At 36.9% G+C, this 21,338-nt stretch overlaps 1 protein-coding gene across 5 annotated transcripts in view; it reads right to left on the bottom strand.

The window, feature by feature from the left end:
• The window catches only part of KIAA1328 (KIAA1328 ortholog), a 175,706-nt gene that overhangs the window by 140,570 nt on the left and 13,798 nt on the right, over window positions 1–21,338 (bottom strand). For all 5 annotated transcript variants that reach the window (XM_074570493.1, XM_074570494.1, XM_074570495.1 and 2 more), the window contains exon 5: window positions 16,579–16,694. In XM_074570493.1, coding sequence (XP_074426594.1) covers window positions 16,579–16,694 — 116 coding nt within the window. The remainder of the gene's footprint in view (window positions 1–16,578; window positions 16,695–21,338) is intronic.

Below are 21,338 nucleotides of genomic sequence, written 5' to 3' on the forward strand. Positions count from 1 at the left end.
TCAAAATTTGTTTTCTAACATTGCTGAGTTTTCAAAGTCTCCTAATACATCCTTTTCACAGCATTCAACATTCCACATAACTATAGTAAAATTGACATTGTGGCAATGGAGACTACATCTCTATTAAACTTACAGAACAAGGAGCCAACTGAGTTTTGAATAAAAGATAAAGCATCACATGGTTATACTAGGAGTCTCATGTCTGTCAGCAAGTCTGTTCCCAGCTGACCAGGGTTCTGACAGACGATTTGGTATGCAGGTTCATTATAGAGTCTGTCCACACTCTGTACCCTTTGTACTGGAGCTCTGTCAGGCCAATGAAAACAACCAAACATTTTGCAGTGCGACACCATCCTCTCTATGTATCTGTTTTATTATTGTGCATCCAATGCAGCTTAACATATGAAAAAGTTAGAGTGAATTACTCTCCTGTTATGATAGGCTTATCTTGGCATTAGGCTTGATACTGATTCTCAAATTGGATTTGTAAATATGAAATTCTTATGTTCACAGCCCTTAAAAAAAAAAGTTTAATGATGACAATAGTTCTGATATGAAAGTTTGCAATCATGGAAGAATTACTCCCCATTACCCACAAATCCAGGCAAACTCTAGAAGTCTCACTCTGCTTGAGATCCAAGAATCTAAATCCTACAGGGGAATAACAAGCTTTAACAAACACTAGGGGAAATACATCTTATATTAATAGACTACAACTAACTCATAGTTTCTCAATTTTTTGCATATTCAACACTACACGATTGACAAAAAGTGGGAGGGGAGCAGGAAAGATTAAATACTGTGTGTATCCACATTGATTTATAGGTGAGTCTCCTCAGTAGAGAAGAGTGATTCACAGAATCACAGGATGGCAGAGGTTGGAAGGAACCTTCAGAGATCATCTAAACCAGCCCCGAATTCCATGTGCTGCACTCATGATTTGCATCGTGACTGGGTACTGCACTACTTTCTGGACATCTCTACACTACAGACACAAAAGGCACCTCTGAACACACTGACTGCAGGACCACCCATAGCGCTGGATCATAGACATGGCTGGGATCAAGTTGGGCAAGGCAAACAGCACTAAGGTTGAAGGGGAAGAATGAGCAAATCAGACTCCAATGCATCTCTCCAATGAGCTCAGCACGCCTTAGACTGCAGAGATAGTAAATAGGTCACAGCTTATCCTTATTATTTAGCAGGGATAACAGAAAGTCTCAAAGATAAACATCCAGAAGCATGATGTTGACAGAACGTCTGGAGTAGAAACTCTAAAAGGTCACCTCTAGTTCTATTCATACGATATAACAGCATAACTGCAGTCCGCAAGTGAGAGGACCGCTTATCCTCATTCATGCAGTTGCCCAAGGAAACTCTAGGAAGTCTTGCACAGAACTCTTCCTGTAGGCTTCACTAAAAAAGTTTAGAAGAAAAGCCATTACATGGCTCCAAAAAAAGTCTCTTTAAAACTTCTGGCCCCCTCCTACATCCATATTTCTCCTGACTAAAAACCTTTTTCACTCCAGTGAAAAACAGCCAACTTCAATAAATTAGATGTTAAATTCCAAGATACACAAAATATAGATAACTGACACAAATATAGTGATTTACACTTTTGCCTTACTGAATCCACCTATAGCAAATACACAACACAACCCTAGCATCTAGCATTGAAAAATAGATCCACATCAGGCACCACACTTCCTGGAAAATTCAGAGACTATGCCTACCATACTACCTTCCTGAATAGAAACACCCTTTCCTAGGGAATGAAGTTTCACATCATTTAGTAAGCAGATCCAAAGAGTGAAGGAGAGTTTTTTTCTTTATGTATAACCTCTTCTTCATTAATCTTATCAATATAAACTTCTGGCAGATTTACTAATCTTCCATAAGTCTCCAGATTTCATAAGTTCTATAAAAATAAAATTCTTGACATTGAAAAAAAAAAAAAAGAAAGTAGAACACCACCTTCAGCGATGCAGTATTATAAAAAGAGAAGAGAATGAACCACTCTTTGTTATAGCTCACAAACATATTTTGGGTTGCTTTTGAAGCCAAAAGATTTATGAAACAAAATACCACTGATTCAGCATGCCCACAATAATTCTATGTCAAAACTGTGAACTACAAAGCAAAGCTTCTGCAATGCAACAGTTACCCATACTTTATCTATTTTGAAGCGGCAGCAGAAAATATTGACTCTTTCAATAAGATATAAATTGCAGAACTTTCCTTTCATATGTTTTTTATGAAATATTAGCTAAGAATCTATTTTAGTGTCTACAAAGAGAAACAGACATGCCAATGGAAAAAGGCTGAAAGTCATCCCAAAGAGGGATAGATGTAGACAAAGACTGAGCCCAACTAAACATTCAAGGACAGCATTTAGCAACACTGAATTAATAACCAATTTTCCTATATTTTCTTTCAGAATGGTTTCAGACATGTGTTTATTTCCTCATGCACAATGAAAAAACCTACATGAAAAGCAAACACATGACTCACTAAATGCATTATATGAAATATAAATCTGTTGCAGATCAAGATCCCAAACTTATGACTACTTTATTATTGGTATTTAAAAGCAAAGAATCATGACTCTGCGGAGTAAATCCTGACTTTGTTGTAGGCAGCACCATTAACAGATTTGAGACACCAGTAGCGACACAGCTAATGCAAGTCCAGCTACATGATGCTTTTTCTCTCCAAATTTAAAGCATTCACAACAGCTCTATGTCCTTGAACAACTAACAAAAGAACAGCTGCAGTGGTGTCCCCCATCCTCCCTGGCTGATGATAAAGCAAAACTGAACAGGATTCCTAATGAAAAGAACTGACAAGACACCTTTGCCATGGTGGAAGTCAAGAGGCCCATTTAAAGTCACATCATAATTTGTCTGCTCAGTTATCTCAGTTACTTAAAAGCATCAACCTTTAATCATAGGTTATACATGCATTTAAGTTTGACCTTTCATGACTTTCCGTAACACCGACCAGAAGTTTCACTACGTAGCTTTGCAAAGATGAACTTTATCAAGACAACTTCCATATGCAAGAAAAAACCAAACAAATCCCAATTAGGACGCGTTACTGTTTGGACTTTGCTAAGCTCCCTGACCTTTCAGTCACATAATTGTTCCCAACTTTGTACCATTTCACCAAGATTCCTAGCTTGTTCTTATGCAGAAGTCAAGCAGTTACCATCACTCATACAACATGTCTGTTGCTCTAATCCCTCCTCCATAAAGATTAAATAGAAGGAAGATCTATTTAAGCAAAACATTGGCACAAGAACAAGCTGTGACTGTCTGGTTTGGAAGTGAAAAGGCATTGAAAAAACATTAGAGGACCTTTTACAACAATGATCCTTCAAAAAAGGGCACAGTGGAGAGAAGTAACAAGTGAATCAAGGCATATATTTACAGCTTTATGAACAGAAAAATGTTATGAGGACTCTTCGAGAGAGCCAGAAGATTTCTCATGGTCATCTGTCCCCTGCACAAGATGCAGGACAACCTCCAATGCATTCGCTATTCAGTCAGAACAATACAATTATATAGTTGTTAAATTCTCTGGACTGTCATGTGGCTGTTTCCAGAAAGAGGACTGCAATATACACCATGAACCTTGCCAACATGGCATAAGTTCAATATAAACAGTTCATTAAAATCAACTAGGATTCACAGGCTATGAACAGATCTCCCAAACTTCACAGCAGATGTACCTAGGGCAGTGTACCAAGATGGTTTTCCGGGGAAACCAAGAGGCTTTTCAGGGTAACCAAAGCTAGTCTCACAGTACCAGAGCTAATGCCATGCAATGCTTCCCACAATCAAACTCTGTCCTGAAGATGTGTGTATTACTTGCTCCCATAACTTCTCTTTGCAGGTAATTAGAAACTTAACTCTAATTATTAATTTCCCTCCATTCATAGGACAAATTTATTCAGTAGGTTTATTGGCAGGTTAAAGCAAAGAGCATTGGCAAGTTAAATACAGTTATTTCCATTGAAACAGAGCAGTAAGGCCTCACAGGACTTGTCCAGTTACCTGAAGCGACAGCTGGACATCAGGAGCTGTGCTCACTTGAGTCTTATTCTGCACAATTAAGAGATGATGAGTAACATCTTTAAAAGCATCTAAGGATCTTTCATCAATGTGACTACCAATATTTATAGCAAACAAAAAAGTTCTCCCTGAAGATAATGAAATATGAAGAAACCCACACAAGCATCTGAGCAGTGTAACTGGAAGATTTCACGTACTATGAAGGCTGTTAAGTACTTTGTTTGCATTTTTACATAATTACTGAAGTTCTACTCTCTGAAGAAACTACATGAAAGCAACACCCCCTTACTTCAGCATCCTGTTCCCTGGATGTAAACAAAATTAGACCTGCCAATTATTGTGACCATAGTACATTTTATTTATCACTTTTTTTTTTTTCATTTTGGAACCTGAGCCACATTCAGTACTCCTCTTGATGCTTCATAAACAATTTCAAGGTGTCATAGCTTAATGTGTACAAACCTGCTGAAAACGATGTCTGCAAGGGGATTACTAAATGCCCAAATTGCATTCAAAAACTTCACTTACAGGACTTCAGAAGACAGCAAGGTGCTGCTTTACTGTCAAATTCCAAGTTGAGTTTATAGAACTACTATGCAGGGGGAAAAATCATTTTTACTAACAAGGACTTAAAATATGCAAACGTCAAATGACAGACCTTCACAATGGCATTTTCAGTTTTCCAAACAGTAACACTAAGTAGTTCAGATGGTAAATATGTAGTTTCATTTATCAAAACATGTGCCAATCTAACAGAAATGAAACTGTACAGGGATAATAAGAAGCCTGGCTCACTGCAAACTGATGAAAGACAAGACACATTGCTACATCAATCATATCTGAACCTTGCTGGTAGATGAATCCAGAAGCAATAGTCTTGGCCTGGCAATTAAATTTAAGCATAATCATCATCTGGCACACTTAAAATCATAGATTAGGATGCCGTCACAGCATGCGGATTATTCCCTCGCTGCACCTGCACTGGCAGCGGGCAAGAGACAGTCACTGTAAACAAGGCTACTTTTCGATTTCCTGGTTCCGTCAGCCAGGAGGGTTTGAGAAAGTTTTGATAGCCACAACTGTTTTATTCCATTTTATTCTTGATACTTGGGATATACATCCTTCAGATGGATCATTTTTAAATCACTTCAGTACTTAAACTGTCACACTTGATGCATAATCTGACACCACAGAGTCATAGTTTGAATATTTCAGTTCTATTACTTTTAATTCTCTACCAGTTAATCATATTTTATTTAAAGGTAAAATGTTAATCTTCTGATGTTAAAAATCATCATACTTTAACTTTTTATGGCTGCATATTAAAATAAGGATACTTGCCAATTACCTAGAGCCTTCTATTCAGGATTCAAATGAGAAGTTGACAAGAGGTCAGCTCAGGATCTCTTCAGCACAACAGTCTGCTCTGCGTGCCAGAGGTGCTCTCTTTAAATTCCCCAGTACTTCAGAGCTGAAATTAGCACGTCTCACCAATTGCTACCCCACTTTGAAGCCTCCTATTTTAATCCTGAGTAAAAGGTTTACCAAAAAACACCTTGCTCCAAATGGTTTTGTATAAACTGGTTGCATGCACTATTGTAAGCTCAAAACTGCAATAGAAATACTTCAAAAAGCCAATAGTTCTCTCTGAGATAATGAAAGCAAATTTTTTGTTGTTGTTTTAATACTCCTATTTCTCATGACTTGAAATAGAGCTCTACACACACCACCAGAATGAGGTCTTAGACTGCACGCATTTCTCAGCAGGGATTTTTATCTCTATACTTGTCTGCAAAGCAACTAGTAAACTGTTAATCATCTATAATTAAAGACACCATAAGCCCAGAACCCATCAGAGTATATCTCCAGTTTGCTCACATGGCCCTTTATGCATAAAAAATGCCCTTTCATTTCAGTCCAAGTACCCTTTTCCATTTGGGTGACTCCTTCAAATCTTCTTCCATGACATGCCCAAGAAGAGAAGCATTTTTTTAACATTTATTTCTACATATAAACCACAATGAAAATGATAAATCTGTGTGGTGCACTTCTCGGTCTTTTGCTTGACATGAATATTTTTGGTTTTATACAAGATTTTCAGATCTGTATATACAATGTTTGTATTGCTCAAGATTGAGGGTGTCCGTGAAATGCCATAACTAAGCAATGTGCATATATTTAACTTTTCGCATCACACAAAGACCAGCAAGCAGTACCCCAAATTTTTAAACAGGTAAGTAAGAGAGAAGACAACAGAGTTGCCCAATGTCACATTCGGTATGTCAGTAAAAGTGTAGAACTGAGCTGGAGATTGACTGGGTTTCCATGCTTATTTACATGGGTCATGTCAGGTTCATAAGCAACATACTATACAATTTGATATTTGCCTTTTCCCATGATTTCAACCATATATTGCAGTTTGCATGCATCTGCTCTACCTCTGGCACTCTATTTACAACTGCAGGCAAGTCATCCTAAGCTAAAGCTCATACAGAACAAGATGCCACATATTAATTTCATTTTTAAAGGGTAGAAAAGCAGAGTGGGTTTGGTGGTGGTGCTGATTTTATTTATTTATTTTGTTGTGTCATTTCCACATGCTGTGTCATTTCCAGTAACTGCAGTTACTGGCACTATCTCTTAGGGTTTTGATGCTCTCCTTCCACTGTTAACTTCTGTGCAAGTATCAAAGCTCTTATACACATATAAAGAATCAGAGCAACACTGATCACACAGCAACCACCATCCCCACTTAGTTAGCGAGGGCTCATATACCTCCACATGCCTGCATAATTACAAAACAAAAAAAACTTATTTTAAATGTAAAACTAAAAACATGACAGCGTACAATTCCAAATGTACTTCTGCTGACTAGCACCGAGTCTAGCAGCTGAAATTGCTCCCTTCCTGAACCTTCTCTACCGCAATCATCTGCTGCCAGGGAAGCCAGTCCATGGACCACTGCCTCAATAGGCAACTTGCTACATAAGGCTCCATGCCTTACACATGAGGCAATCTCAAGGTTACAGTCTTTATTTTAACACACCATTAACTTGAATTTTAGAAGACTCTTCCTCCTTCATGCAGACGATAGTCTCCCACCCTTCATAAAGAAGGTATCTGTTACAACATTTGGAAGTGACTAGCAGGGGTGAAAGTGAAGTTTCATTTCTTACAGATTCTTTAGAATGAAACAAACTATATCTAAAAAGTGCAGATATGCTTTTTTATTTCTTTTGCAGTTCAGGGGAGGGGGGAGGGAAAAGCATCTCTGATTTGTATATTAAAGCGCAAGCATCTGTCCTACTGATGATATTCTAGGGAAGCACATTAGCATAAAATTTAACGATGTCAAATAAGTGGATGTGAAATAGGGACTGCGTAAAGACACTATTTCCAAGCCTGACAGAAACATCACTGTTTAGAAATGCAAATGAAACCATTATGTTCAATAATTATATGAAAATATGAACAGTTCAGCATGTTTTCCAGCCCTGATGGCGGTTAATGGGATGTACGCTTATGTAAATAACTACTATTAAAGCTAATGCTGAAAAAAACTAATAAATTCATACTAAAGCAACTGATTTAGTACGCTTTTAAACCCCAGCAGTGCTCACTTATTAGAAAGGAGTGCATTCTTATGTTTAGAACTCATTACTGTTACAAGTCACTGCAACTCCATCAATTACCATGCATTAATGAAAATGGGACACGTACAAAAAAAAATTATTGGCTCTCAGCAGTTTTCTTTAAAGACAAAATATAGGGGTATTACCATCATGGGGCCTTGAGGGGAACTTATCAGCAACATAATCTTTATTACTTCAACTGTATTCCCTATGCTATAACCCTGGGGTATTTTTTGTCCCGAGAAGGGGCTAACCTTTATGTAAAACGCTTGACATATATGCAATGGAAGTGACCATACCGCCATCAGTAAAAAAATTACCATTTTCACAATTAAAAATACATTTAAATAAACACATACACACTAGTGAGCTGAAAAATGTAGATGTGAAATGAAAAACTACAATTCCCAAAGCTAGAGCAAGGAGGCGTAATACAAGTAGAATTAAGGATAAAAGGTACAGATGGAAATCTTCTATGAAGTTCTTGTATGTGGATAAATTCCATCCAGTTTTACACTTACACTTTTAATGACCTCCTAGAGAGCCATGGAATTAAGACTTCAAGGACACTGTTCATTCCTCTTTAGATGTTTTCTCCAATTCCTCGGCATTACTCAAAAAATTCTCAGCCCTGGTTAAACATCACAATTGAAAGAGGAAACAAAAACAACACACTGGTATTATAGCAATGAATCCCTACAGAAATTAAACGCTGAGATTTATTGAATGTCTATAACTCTACAACTAACCCGCTTTCATTTTCTAAGCGGTCCCTGAAAATGGGATATAAGGTAACATCCACTACATCCTAAAAAGTTTAGCAAGGCTGAAAATGCTTTCATATTAATTTGCATTGACTGGTAGCTTAAAATTAAGGATGGGTTTGAACAGCCTTACAAGAGACCATGGACAAAGAACTGAGGCCAGATGGAGAAAATTCACAAAGGACAGTTACCTGTCCCGTCTCAGCTGCTGTAAAACTTCACTCCAAGACGGCACTCTGCTACTAAAAGTCACAGCACAGGCTCAAAAGTCATCTGGCTACAAAAGCATCATCAATAAGAACTATGAAACCCCATAACAATAGAAAGGAGGAAAGAATAGTTTTCATCATGCATGAACAGTGACAAAATTTGTATATCCCAGCGTCCAGTATAATAGCCAATATTAAGTTAATGCTATGTTTAAGTGCAACGTGCTCTCCACAGCATCAGGCAAAAATAAAAGCTAGCCCAGCATGAAAAAATTACATTCTAAAAGCAGGTAGCAAAACTAGGCTTTCAGAGGGCCAGCAACTGACAGCATACAACAGCAAACACACATATGATGACAGTCAGTGTGACAAACGTTTGACAGGGGAGCAGCAGAAGAAAAAAAATACAAAACTGTCTGATTGCTTTCACTAAATCTCTGTTGAAAGAAAGGTATGAAGTGTTTTGCTATCTAGACCGTTAAAATTATTTCATGAGCGAAGGCCACTCTAAGGTTAAAAACAGTAAGACAAATCTGCTAGTGATTAATAATAAAGCCATTCATTTTATTCTTCAAATCTAAAGTAATTACAAGCCAGGGCATGGCAAATGGATTTAGCAGAAGCCATTACGTCAGAAGAATCCTTTAAAGGAGAACAGTAATTTAAAAGACTAAACTGAATAATGAACTCTCCTGAACAACAATTATTATGAGATTGATTTATTGAAAGTGTATTTAATCATGCAAGAAGTGTTTAAACTTTCCAAAATAGTTCAGGAAGACAGAGAAACCAATAGCAGAGTCAGACCAACGTCCTCATTATTGTTGAGAAGCTGAAGCAGATGGAGAATTCATTTAGTTTGGAAGGATAAAGTACATCAATTTCTCTGAATCCACATTTCTAGTCAATTTGTTACAGTACCAGCTTCAACAATTAATGATCTCATTTTCCCATTTGTGCCTCCTTTTAAGAGATCTCAGTCTTTGTTTCTGAATAAGCCAAATGTCATAAAGGAAAATTTAACTCAGAAAAGCCATCACTTTAATAGCTCACATGCCTGAAGCCAAAAGTTTCAGCAATAGCCACAAAAGCAGGGGCCAAATTCAGTCAGGTAAGTGGCCTGCTCAGTTTAAGTGCCTGAAAAAAGAAAGATCAGCCTTCTCACCAGCCTGACTTCTACAGAGAAATACCTTTTACCTGACCTCCTTCAGGTTTTTTCCATTATGGTAACTGATGTTGATATATGAGATTGCCATGGCTAAAGCAGCATTTCTAATGACAGGTCTCTCCCTTTAAGTTCAGACAGGGGCAGCTCATCATCATATCCAGTTCTGAGATCCACACCACATAGTTAGTATAGATAACATCGTGTCTGTGCTTAACCTCCAGAGCTAGAAGACAGGTTGCCTGTGAAGCACATACCTACGAGCAGCTATCAACAACCTGGCAGAGTAGAACTCTAGGTCTTTAGCCAGTAAGACTGCAGCTCAGAAACATCAACTCTCTAGCACCAGGAACAGATCTCCGCAGTACAAAAATGTCATGAAATAGAGGAGATGCAAGAATGCCACTAGCCCTCAACACTCACCTCAGCAGGCCTCCAAAATTCTATGCCAGAGCTGCTGGGTGGGAAAGTCTTCAGCCAGGGACACACAGAACAATGTCATTTCACACTTTACAGCATAAATTACAAAGCAATTCTGCCTCTCTTACTCCACAGCTACACCGCTGCATTGACAGTACTGTCTCAAAAACAATCCTGCCCCACTGAGTGTGAAGTTTTAGGGCAAGAAGCCTATCTAGCTCATATTCTACAGAGGTTGATATTGAGTGTTTAGATGCTGCCTGTTGATTCTGAATAATTCCATAACATGGGCAATGTGGCTAGCTTATGCTCTAAGGCACTAGCTAGGATTAAACACAGAAAGCTGAGCTTTAAATGAATCTCCAGTCATTGATCCATTTGAACATTCAACATTACGATATGTTTCACCTTGTTTTAGTTTAAAAGTTCATGAAAAATTCAAAATATCTTATTTACCCAATAGTCCTTGACTGATTCTTCTACATTTAAGAAGTTCTTAAATACATACATTATTTAACCAATACTGCTGTTACAGAATAGCATATAAATATTCAGGGACTTTTTAATAAGTTCAGCTTTTATTCAATAGACCATAATGGTTGCTTAGAAACATTTACTAGTAGGAGACCTATAACAACAGTAAGGGAAACACCTTGCATAAAATGGAAGAAAGGAGCAGAATACTATTTTTTAATTCTCCTCACATGCCTTCAAACAAATGATGATGCACAGAAAGATACATAGTATGCATTCACATATGAAAAATACAAAGGGAAAAATGTAAAACAATAAGCTGAGGGAGACAAGTTAAGAAATAAAAGAAAAATCATGGTCATTCCAAAGCCTCACTTTGTAACTTGTCAGAAACTATACTATCAAGAACTATACTACACAAACTATAACAAAAGCAAAAATTACCCTTAGACTTAAAGTTAAATTCTAAAATTGTTACTGACTTTTAAATAAATAGCCTGACTTTCAAAAGCAGTAGGCATGAGTTTCCTGCAAACAGCAATTTTTTTCTCTATATAGAAATTTTTTTCTTTCCTTTCATTATTTTGGGGGAGTCAACAAAGCAGGGATCCAACTTTCAGACATACATGCTTAACTGTATTGTTAATTTCCATACCCCATTTCACTATGACACTCTGTGTTGTCATTGTGAATTCAGATTAAGTGTTCTTTTGCAAACAACAGCCCTGGGGAGGGGCACACATATATATCTGTTAAGCAGGACACAAGGACCACATATTCAAAGTACTTAGCCAAAAGTTTTCTGTGCAAAACCTTGTGTTTTTTCTTTACCTGTGATAACAACTTGGTGGGTCAGATTGAAAAAAGAAAGGAAACAGAAGATGTGCCTATTTCTCTCCCTGTTTTCAGAAAAGCAAATTCAACATTATAGAGAAAAGTAAGCATGACAGAACAAACAAGTAAATTCTGGACTTTGACACCTGCTTTTCTGCCATTATGCTCTTTGGCCTTAAACAAGTCAGCAACTAATTTTTTCCTGAAAACTAATACTAATTCTGCATTAACACAGAAAGACAGTAAAAGGAGAAAATATGTAAACAGCACTAATTTATGAGTATATGCAAAAGTAATGTAATGAACAGTACTATGGCAAAACTAAAAGCATTTTATTAAAGACTCCACATAATGCTTATAAGAGGCCCATTATTCTTCCAGCAAATTAATATTCTAGGTCTCACTAACAATATCAGCAAATGAACTGTTTTAGTTAAATTAATATTCATGTTAACTGCATGCAAAATCAACTAATTAAAAAGTCCTAAGTTACAGTATTAAGGACATATGTAAACAGAGGCTGTGATCATTTTTAAGACTAGCAAAGTTAATCATATGGGATTTGTTGTATGAACTTGGCTGGGTCTTCAAATCAACCAATCATTTTCAGTCAGAAAATAATTCCAACAAAAACCTTCGGTAATCTAGGTACATTCTAAATAAAACAAAAAGTGCAGTTTAGTAGGGCTGGTGAGTTTATGTTTACAAAAAGAAAAAAATATGTTTGTAATAAACAGAAACTCTTCTTCCCTTTATCTTCCTATTCTTTGTCTCCAAAATGATAATTTCAGCATAGATTACAATTCAATAACCATTTTTTTGTATTTTTTTTTAAAGGAAGTTCCCTCTTCCCCAATTAATAAATCTTCACAGAAATGTTACATCTGTTTTTACTTCTTCGTTTATGCAACACCATCAAATTTAGATGAAAACAATCCTTGATGGTGATAACAAGAAAAGCTAAAGAAGATAACATAATTTCTTTGGGCTCTGAAATAACAGTAGTATTTGTTTCTTAATAATCTCATTATTATCCTTTTTTTCCCTTAAGACATCTATGATGACAGTACTGGGGCATCTTACAAAAGACATTTTCCAGTTTCTCAAATTAAATCATATTTGGGACCTAAATTAATAATAGGTGCTTGAAAATATGCCAGAAACAAAAGGAAAACCAGAAACTTTACTCTTAAGAGCTCCCAGTAGAAGTGGAAGAAGGGACAGTGCAAGTAGCCTAAGAGCATGATGTGGTGCACGCTGCTCATCCCTTATTCTGAAAATGCAAATGAAACAACAAAAATAAGAACATTGAACTTGCAAGTCAAACACTCCAAGGACAACACCAGAATTTAGATTGCCGCTCGAAGCACAGTTCAGTCACCCGGTATGTATCCATCATGATCTGGGAATACTGAAGGAAAGAGGAGACAAATACTAAGAGCAGATGCTGAGGAAGACACAACAGTAGCCTTCTCACATGAGCTTAGTCCCAAATTCTCTTTTGAAGTTTGGAGGGTGCTAGAATACACTAAACAGACACATCCCTGCTTTCAGCAGCTGTCTCACACTCGTCTGACTGATCTCAAACACTTTTCAACTTGTCAGTCACAGGCTTTACTTCTTTTATATCAGCCATGCCCAGACCAACATCCTTTTCCAAGTCCTTGCTTCCAGCCAGGTTCTAGTTCTCACTTCCCCAGTACAGCCTCCACTTACATATTCCCCTCTACCTCCTGCTTGATCTTCCCTTTCAGAAGATTAATTTTTTCCATCACTTTCTCATCCTCATAGCTATAAGATGCTTTCATTGTGAAGGGCATCAAAAGAAGGGGAGCACCTGTTACTGGATTTTCTATTTTGGCCCAATTGGGTGGATTTGTGTAAAAATAGCAAAAGATGTCATCACAGCATGCATACCTTATACCACTAAGCATCACATCTGCAAAGAACAGCAGCAATAGAGCTTTTTGGAAAAAAGGCTACAAGAGTTTATTACAGACAAAACAAAGGTTTGGTCCCCTTATGCTTCTGGAACTGGCTGAAACACTTTAGATCAAGTGTTTCTTATTTCTTTTGAAAAAAGTCGGTTTCAAGTGGGAACGCCCTGTGAGACACTAAGCCAAAATATCTACTTTTAATAAAATTATAAGATAATATGACAGGTTTAATGATACTGCTTTAGGGAAAAGAAGTAGACCAGATGACTACTTGAAATCCCTAATTTTCCTTAATTCTGTGATAATAAGTATTTGGCAACCCTGAGAACAGGCTGGCCTATTTATGATTCACAGCATGCTCATCAGAGTTGTCCTCCATTAACTGCATGCCCTAGTAAGAAGTACTCGAATTTCAAAGTTTCAACTGCAATGGAAGGATAGAGTTTACTTGGAAGTTTGCATGAAATTTTAGGAGTTGTTCCCTACCCAGAAAGCACCGACCAGTTCCAAAGCAAAGGTAAGCTTAGACTGCAGACAGATACTGTTTTTTCAATACGTAGTTACTCAAAGTTTTGCTGTGAGATCATTGCAAGCCACCTAATCCCCTGCCCCGACAAAGCTTTTGTCATGGTTCATCAGAAATTAATTCTAATAGATGCGTCCACATAGCTTCTCCAAAAAATAAAATAAAATAAACCACAACAAAAAAGGAAAATCTGCCTTTAAAGTAGGGATTTCAAGCACATAAAGCATACCTTTGCTGCAAGAGTCCAAATAAGAAAAAAACCCACAACAAACAACAAAATACATGTTGCTGAAAAAAAACCCAACACACTACCCATCCTATTCAAATTAAACCTTTACCAAGTTGAAATTACACTTCACTTGATAGCTACAGTTATATCAGAATTACCGATTTATTATTGTAGGGTAATTTTAAATACTGGGCTAGATAAAGTAATTTTACAGAGAATAAATTAGCTTTGGGGGAAGAAAGAAAAAGAGGTAAATAAAATTCATTTACCAGACTTGAAGTTTTTTTCTTATGGTATTCTATCCTTGATATCTTATTTGTAACTGAAGTCTGTACATTTCAGAGAACTTGAAGAATTTCAAGTTGCTGTACTTGAAAATAGCCAGAATTTATATTCAACTTTGGCAAGTCATTTCTACCATTTCTTGTCTCTGCAACAAGCTTTAAGATAAAAAATTAACTGATGAGAGGTACATTGAGTATCTTGAATCATTCATGTATGATAGGCAAGTACTGCAGTAGTTAAAATTATATTGTTTTAAATTATAACCTTGTTTTATATTTCTAGGTTTTACAGTGTTTTATGAAGTGTAAAATTGCATGCATTAACCTTCTGCCATGTCTACCAGACTTCTGAAAAATATTCATGCTTGTGCAATCTATTTCTAGTAAAGAAAAAAAAAACAAAAAAAATAAGCAAGCATGCCTACTTCCCAGTAGTCAAATAAGCCTCAGATGAATTAGTGAAAGCTCTATGTGCATAAATTAAAAAATATTAATCAAGAACATACATCCCACCAACATTTGTGAGCTAAGTGAATATGCAAGACACAATATAGAACAAAATACTAACTTCAGTGAAATCAATGTGAAAGAGTCACAGTTACATCCAATGGCTCTTAAATATATCATATTTACTATTTTCCAGGAACTGTTCCATGCTGGGATAAGCTTATTGATGTGTGTATTATTTAGTACAAACAGACCAGATTCTGTCTATCAATACATGTGCCACTATGCCTCAAGGGATCTTCTCGGTCATCCAGGGCAATCCCCTGCTGACATACCACTGAATTCCTTTCACAAGCTAACCTAGCTTCATCATAAAAAGCCGCCTTTTTTTTTTTTTCCTTAAGCCTTCCAGTGCTAAACTGAAGTGATTGCTTGAATTTTCAAGAACCTTCCTCTAACTTCATGTTTAAGTTTATGGACTGTTTATCTTCATTTATTTCTGTTACAAAACTTGTCTCAGCATTGTCTCTCTCCTATTCACCTTACCACCATCTCAACCTACTTCTATATGGCCAGTCACAATCCATACGCATACACACATACCCTTTAGTCTCTTCTTAAAAAATAGCTTCTCCAGGCCCCTCATCATCTTAAGTGGCTCTTCTCCACAACTTTTGTCACTAACTTCATTTTTCGCTTGAACAAGGGATGACTCAGGACTGAAAATAGTATTGCGCACTAGGTTTCATCAATGATTTTTAAAATAGCATTAGTATCCTCCCTACTTGAAATACAGCTCCTGAGGAATCACATACTATTTGCTTTTCTTGCAGTTGCAGCACTGTCTCTTCCATATCCCACTGTAGTCAATCATTATCCTTCTGAGGAATTAAACAAGAAAGCATACATATCAAAGATTTGGAAGAGAGATGAAGAAGAGAATTTTGTAAAGGTCTGTCACACCACATTGAAGGAAAATTGTAATTCCTGGAACATCGACTTTTCATGTGATATTCCAGGACTGGAACTAAGCATGCGCAGCTTAACAAAAATGGAAGTCACAGCCTGCAAGAAAAGAGATTCAACTAACTTTATATACAAAAAAAAAAAAAAAAACAAAAAAAAACCACACAAGCAAACAAAAGCTACACCAAAGAAAGTCTGAACTGGCTAAACCTCTTAGTACATACATACTGTTTATACACCTTCAGTGTAAGTTGCCTTTCTCTCGACACAGAGAGCACTGGAATACCATGCAAGTTTTAGACCTCAATTACAACAACCTAACAGAATTAAGTAAAAAAAAATATAAGTTCTATAACCATATTTTAATGCATAAATTCCTTATTATCACTTTTAGTTGACAAATATCTATTTCATAGCAAAACAACATCACAGGAACAGCTGGATGGCAGTTTTAAGCTCAAATGAACCAGCATCACATGCTGACAAGTCATCTCTCTGATTGCTTTTGAATGGCAGCACATGCAGATTTATTCTCTGCCATAAATTAGAACAATTATTTCTCTGTAGTTCACTTTTTATTTCAGAGAGTGAGCCCCTGCACATATTTTTAAAGGATATCTTCCCTTTCCTTGATGATAAGTTCATTCTGCTCCTCAAGCTGTCTGATCTTCTTCTCAAATGACTCCTGTTCAGCTTTCAGCCGTTCTTCTGTCACCTCCTTTTCTTCACTTACCCTGAAAAGAATTTGAGAGAAATAAAATATAAGCCCATAACCACAGTTCCTGACTTCCAACTGCTCCGCTTACCAGGTAAATGGATAGCACCCTCTCCACCCTTAAACAGGTTAGTTCCTCATAATGTTCATTTTATTATATTACATTGGAAGATGCATATGACTTTATGCAATACATCATTTTTTCAAAGACAGCGGTCTCAGTAGAGTACATGCACATTAATGGGCAGCATAGAACCACAAAGTAGGGATCTGAACCCACAATTAGATTTGTGCAGTCTGACTCCCTGCAGCCATAATGAAGATACACTGGGATCCTTACAAGCCTAGGGCCTGTAGACAGAAAACTCAAATTGGAGAGCTTAGCTGCTGAGACAGGAAGGAAATTGAAAAACTTTTCTGTTTCTTAATCTGTAAAGTAATCCTTCTTTCACATTTACGGGTCAAATAGAAGTCCAGGAAAGGAATCATTTTTCTTGTTAGTTTTCTCCAAACAAAACAGTTTGTCCTCTTCTGGGGATTTTAAAATATCAAGCCACGGGAGTAAATTTTCCTTTCTGTCTGGGCCACAGCACCCTGTATCTTTCTGCTCAGTATAAATAATTGGATCAAGATTAAAAGATGACAATGTGAGAAAGGTTTATAACAATCATTTATTCTTCACCTCAAGAGCAGGCTGTAAAAACAATTATTCTGGTATCACGAAGGCAAGAAGACCATTATGAACAGATGATCCTGTAACTATGCTAAAAAACATGGCTTAGAAATCATGGTTCTATAAAAGCTCTACAAAAATATTAAGTAATGAGCTTAGACTAATAAATATTATTGCTCTACACTTAGGCAATTTCTGTTGCTGAAGGCTCTTAAAGTTCAGTCTTTAATGATGATGAAACAGCTGCTACAACACAGGTGACAGGAGACCAAAGCAGTACAACTTTTAGAAAACTTCATTTTTAACTTCTTTAAGTGGAACCATACTACAGGAAGAGGAAAGCAGGGGAAAAATATAATATATATTTATATACACATACACACGTATATATATACGCATTGGACTAAGCCTTCCACTCATCCCATCAGACTCATTGACATTCTTAACAGAGAAGCCCGTTCAGGGACTGAGCCATCCATTTGACATCATGATGCTTCCCTTAAGAGGGCACAGATTTGCTTTGATATTCCAGTGGAAAAGCCATAAATACCACAATTGGGTCACCTCACTAGGGTGAACTAGAGACAGGCAGTATTCCCCAATTCTAATATCAACCCATAGCCCTTCCCACAATAGCTCATGCTGACTACATGAAGTTGGAAGTAATTGATATTACTGAAACTCACACCTTTTCTCTACAAACCTGGAGGGAAAAAAAATAACACGTAGCATATAATCAAATTCTGTAAATTAGGGCAGTTTGAAAGCTTGGAACAAACTATTAATTGGAAAGTTTCTAAATTACACAAAAAAGAAATTGATTTAGCCTAAAAACATTCCACTATTCATATGCCCATTTACAATCCTGTCCCTGGTAGTGTTCATCAACTCATTCCTAGGCCCCTTTCCCACCACTCAAAGGCTGCCAGAAAATAAGCAAGGGAAAAAACGCTGTATTAAGTCTGGATCCATCCCAACACCTATGTACTCCTTAGTTAAGCAGGTAACAAATGTTTGAAAACTATCCACCATACATCCTTGCTCCCCAATGCAATTAGACCTACAGTACATAGACACAGGCTGCAGATCCAGACTTTTGCATCTAACCATAACCAGTTCATTTTCTCTGAATCTAGAGCAATCAGGTAAGTGACTAAAGCATATACAACCTTCCTTCATGTAATACATACATGACCTTCCTCCATATAATCAGTGAAAGATGCAAGAATGCTTCCTGTTTCTTAGAGGAAAAAGAAAAATAAAATTAGAGAACAGAGAATAAAAACCATCAAATAGAAAAAGACAATGAAGACAGCAGTGACCATGTAGATCAAAGACAGGAAGGAAACAAGAACAGGAGAAAAAAAAAGATCAGAAGGGAAAGAGAGGACAAGTATCATCTCCAGGGCACTATATAAGGAAACAAGCTTGCTTAATAACTGCAGGCATTAGAAACTGCATTAGAAAAAAAGTTTCAGGACCCCTGAAACACTAGGCCATGCTAGCACCTAAGAATATTAAAATCAAACAACAGCATAAGAAAATACAATAGGTAAGAAAGAACAGAGTTCTGGAGAAATTAGACTAAACCTAGCAGGTTTTACCATCTCTAGATTCTGTGATTTGCTGCTTGTATCAGTCGACATCACATTCACGTGCTGTGTTTGTATTTAACACAGATCACAGCAAGCTGTCATACTCCTAGACATATGAATATATCGTGCAACATATCTTATGCAGTAAATGACTGAGAACAGTAAGTGATCTTAGAAGAAATGTGACAGTATGTGTTTATGTATCACAAAGCAGGAGACAGCCCATAAAGGGCAGGCGAGATATAGAAGACAGTTACTCACAAGAGGTGGCAAAAGGAAATTAGAGAAAAGGAATACGAGGATGTCATCAGATTATGCTGGATTTATGTCACATCCTATATATAGCTCAGTGAGATTTTTTTTTTATATACTTATTCTTTGCTTTCTGGCAGTAAAGAACAGATGATTTTTCGCAGAACTAGGAAGGACTAATGCCAAACAGAAACATTACAAGGCTCATAATGCTTCTCAAAAGGATTTTCACTGGTTTTTCATCCGCTCGAGGTCAAAAAAGAGCAGTGAAAAATGAAGACACCGCAACTACAAAGGGCACAACTGCTCCATTGGGCAACATGCTGGTGTCCAGCTCTGTTGTTGTTTACAGGAACAAATAGAGGACTGACAGCAGAGACTGAAGATGACAAATCAGCAGAACTATCCCTGCTGTTCAGCGCCTGCAACATTTTCTTGCATGCAATTTACATTCACCTATCTTGTGTCACAGGATACACACCATCTTTGTTCAAGATTTGTTTTAAATTTAACACTTCAAAGCTTATGTAATTTTAGACACATCTAAATAAAGATTTTAATTTTATTTTACAGGAGCCTCTGTAGGAAAAGAAAAATTCATAATGCAGATATATTGACAAAAAAAACTCCTAGGACATCAGCCTTAGGGTTAAAATTAATTCCTGTTTCACCAGTTCCAATTCTTGTGGTGTGTTCCCAAGCCCACTGCTGATACTAGCAGTCCTGACTGTCTGATCTGAAGAAGGAATTGATCAACAAGTTTGCTGATGACACTGACTCATTCCACCGAGTAAGCAGGATTGATGCTTTCCAGGTGGAATTCTTGAAGCACCACACAGGTCAACAGCACTTTAAGTTTCATTTGTCTAATGAAAAACTGTCATGCATGAGAGAGCCATGACAATAGTCATGGATACTCTACACTAGGGACAAAACTCAAAAGAACTCTTCCAGACTGATGGCACTTACAATATTCACAAAAGAAAAAAGCGCTGAAAAAGCAAAATCAGAAGTAGTGTCTTCTATTTTTAAGAAAATTTTAGGAAAAAAAAACTGAGCTTTTACTAAGTGCAATATAAATGGATTAAGAACTGTGGCTGAGCAAGTTAAGACAGAAGACAAAATAAACAAAAAGCAGAGACAGACACTGGAAACTTCACTGATCAGTCCTATATTCGTTGGGAACATTTATCTTTCAGGGAACACTCATCTGATATTAGTCTGCCAACTAGCTAGCAGAGACAAAAATATTTTGGTGACCATTCTCAAAAAACACAAGTTTTAAACTCCAAGCAAAGAAAGGTGTCTGGAACAGGCAAGACCACAAGGGAGGAAAAATGGGTCAAGGACCAATATAAAGGCATCATGCAGACCCCAGCATACCCAGAAATCACAGAATTAAATCAAGTATTTCAAGTGAAAGATGCAGTCCAAAAAGAGGAAACAAGAAGTTTTCATGCCAGAGTTGATTACAACATGCCTCTGGCAGAACTGAACAAAGTGACTTTTAATGCCAGCGCTGCAGGAAGAAATAATGGTAGCATTTTTTTTTGTCTAAGGACACTGTTCACAAACCTGATACGTTTTACTCAAGTATCATGGACAGTATAAATTAAAAAAAAAAACCAACAAAAAACTCCAGTGATCCCAAAACGTAATTGAAATTGCTGCATAATGGATAAATTTTATGATATGCAACTTGCAAAACACAAAACTAGATCTCACAGCATGAATTTATAGCTACAAATGACTTTTTAAGCACAAAAGGTAAGTGTGATTGGTGATACAATAATCCTAGGCATGCTTTACCTATCAACAAGAAGTAATTTCCAGACAAGCTTAGGGATATCTCATTTGCAGTCTCACTGCCTGACCAATTAAGAGAAGTGCAGCACAATATTGCTGTTACAGTAGCACAAAAAAAAAAGAAAAACAGATCTTGACATTGAAGTTAAAGCCAGGTAACAATTTGCTTAAATATGAGGTAGCATAACCCAGGAGAAAAGGCAACCCAAGAGGCCAAACACTGCAGATTTGTAATATGGGCTTCCACAGACAAGTTGTCCTTCAAAGATCCTAAGTGCTGGAAGAAAAACACTTAAACAGCACATATACACTATGAAAGTTTTTACTGTCCTCCTTT

Source organism: Larus michahellis, chromosome Z, assembly GCF_964199755.1.
Source record: "Larus michahellis chromosome Z, bLarMic1.1, whole genome shotgun sequence".
In the NCBI taxonomy this organism is placed as follows: domain Eukaryota; kingdom Metazoa; phylum Chordata; class Aves; order Charadriiformes; family Laridae; genus Larus; species Larus michahellis.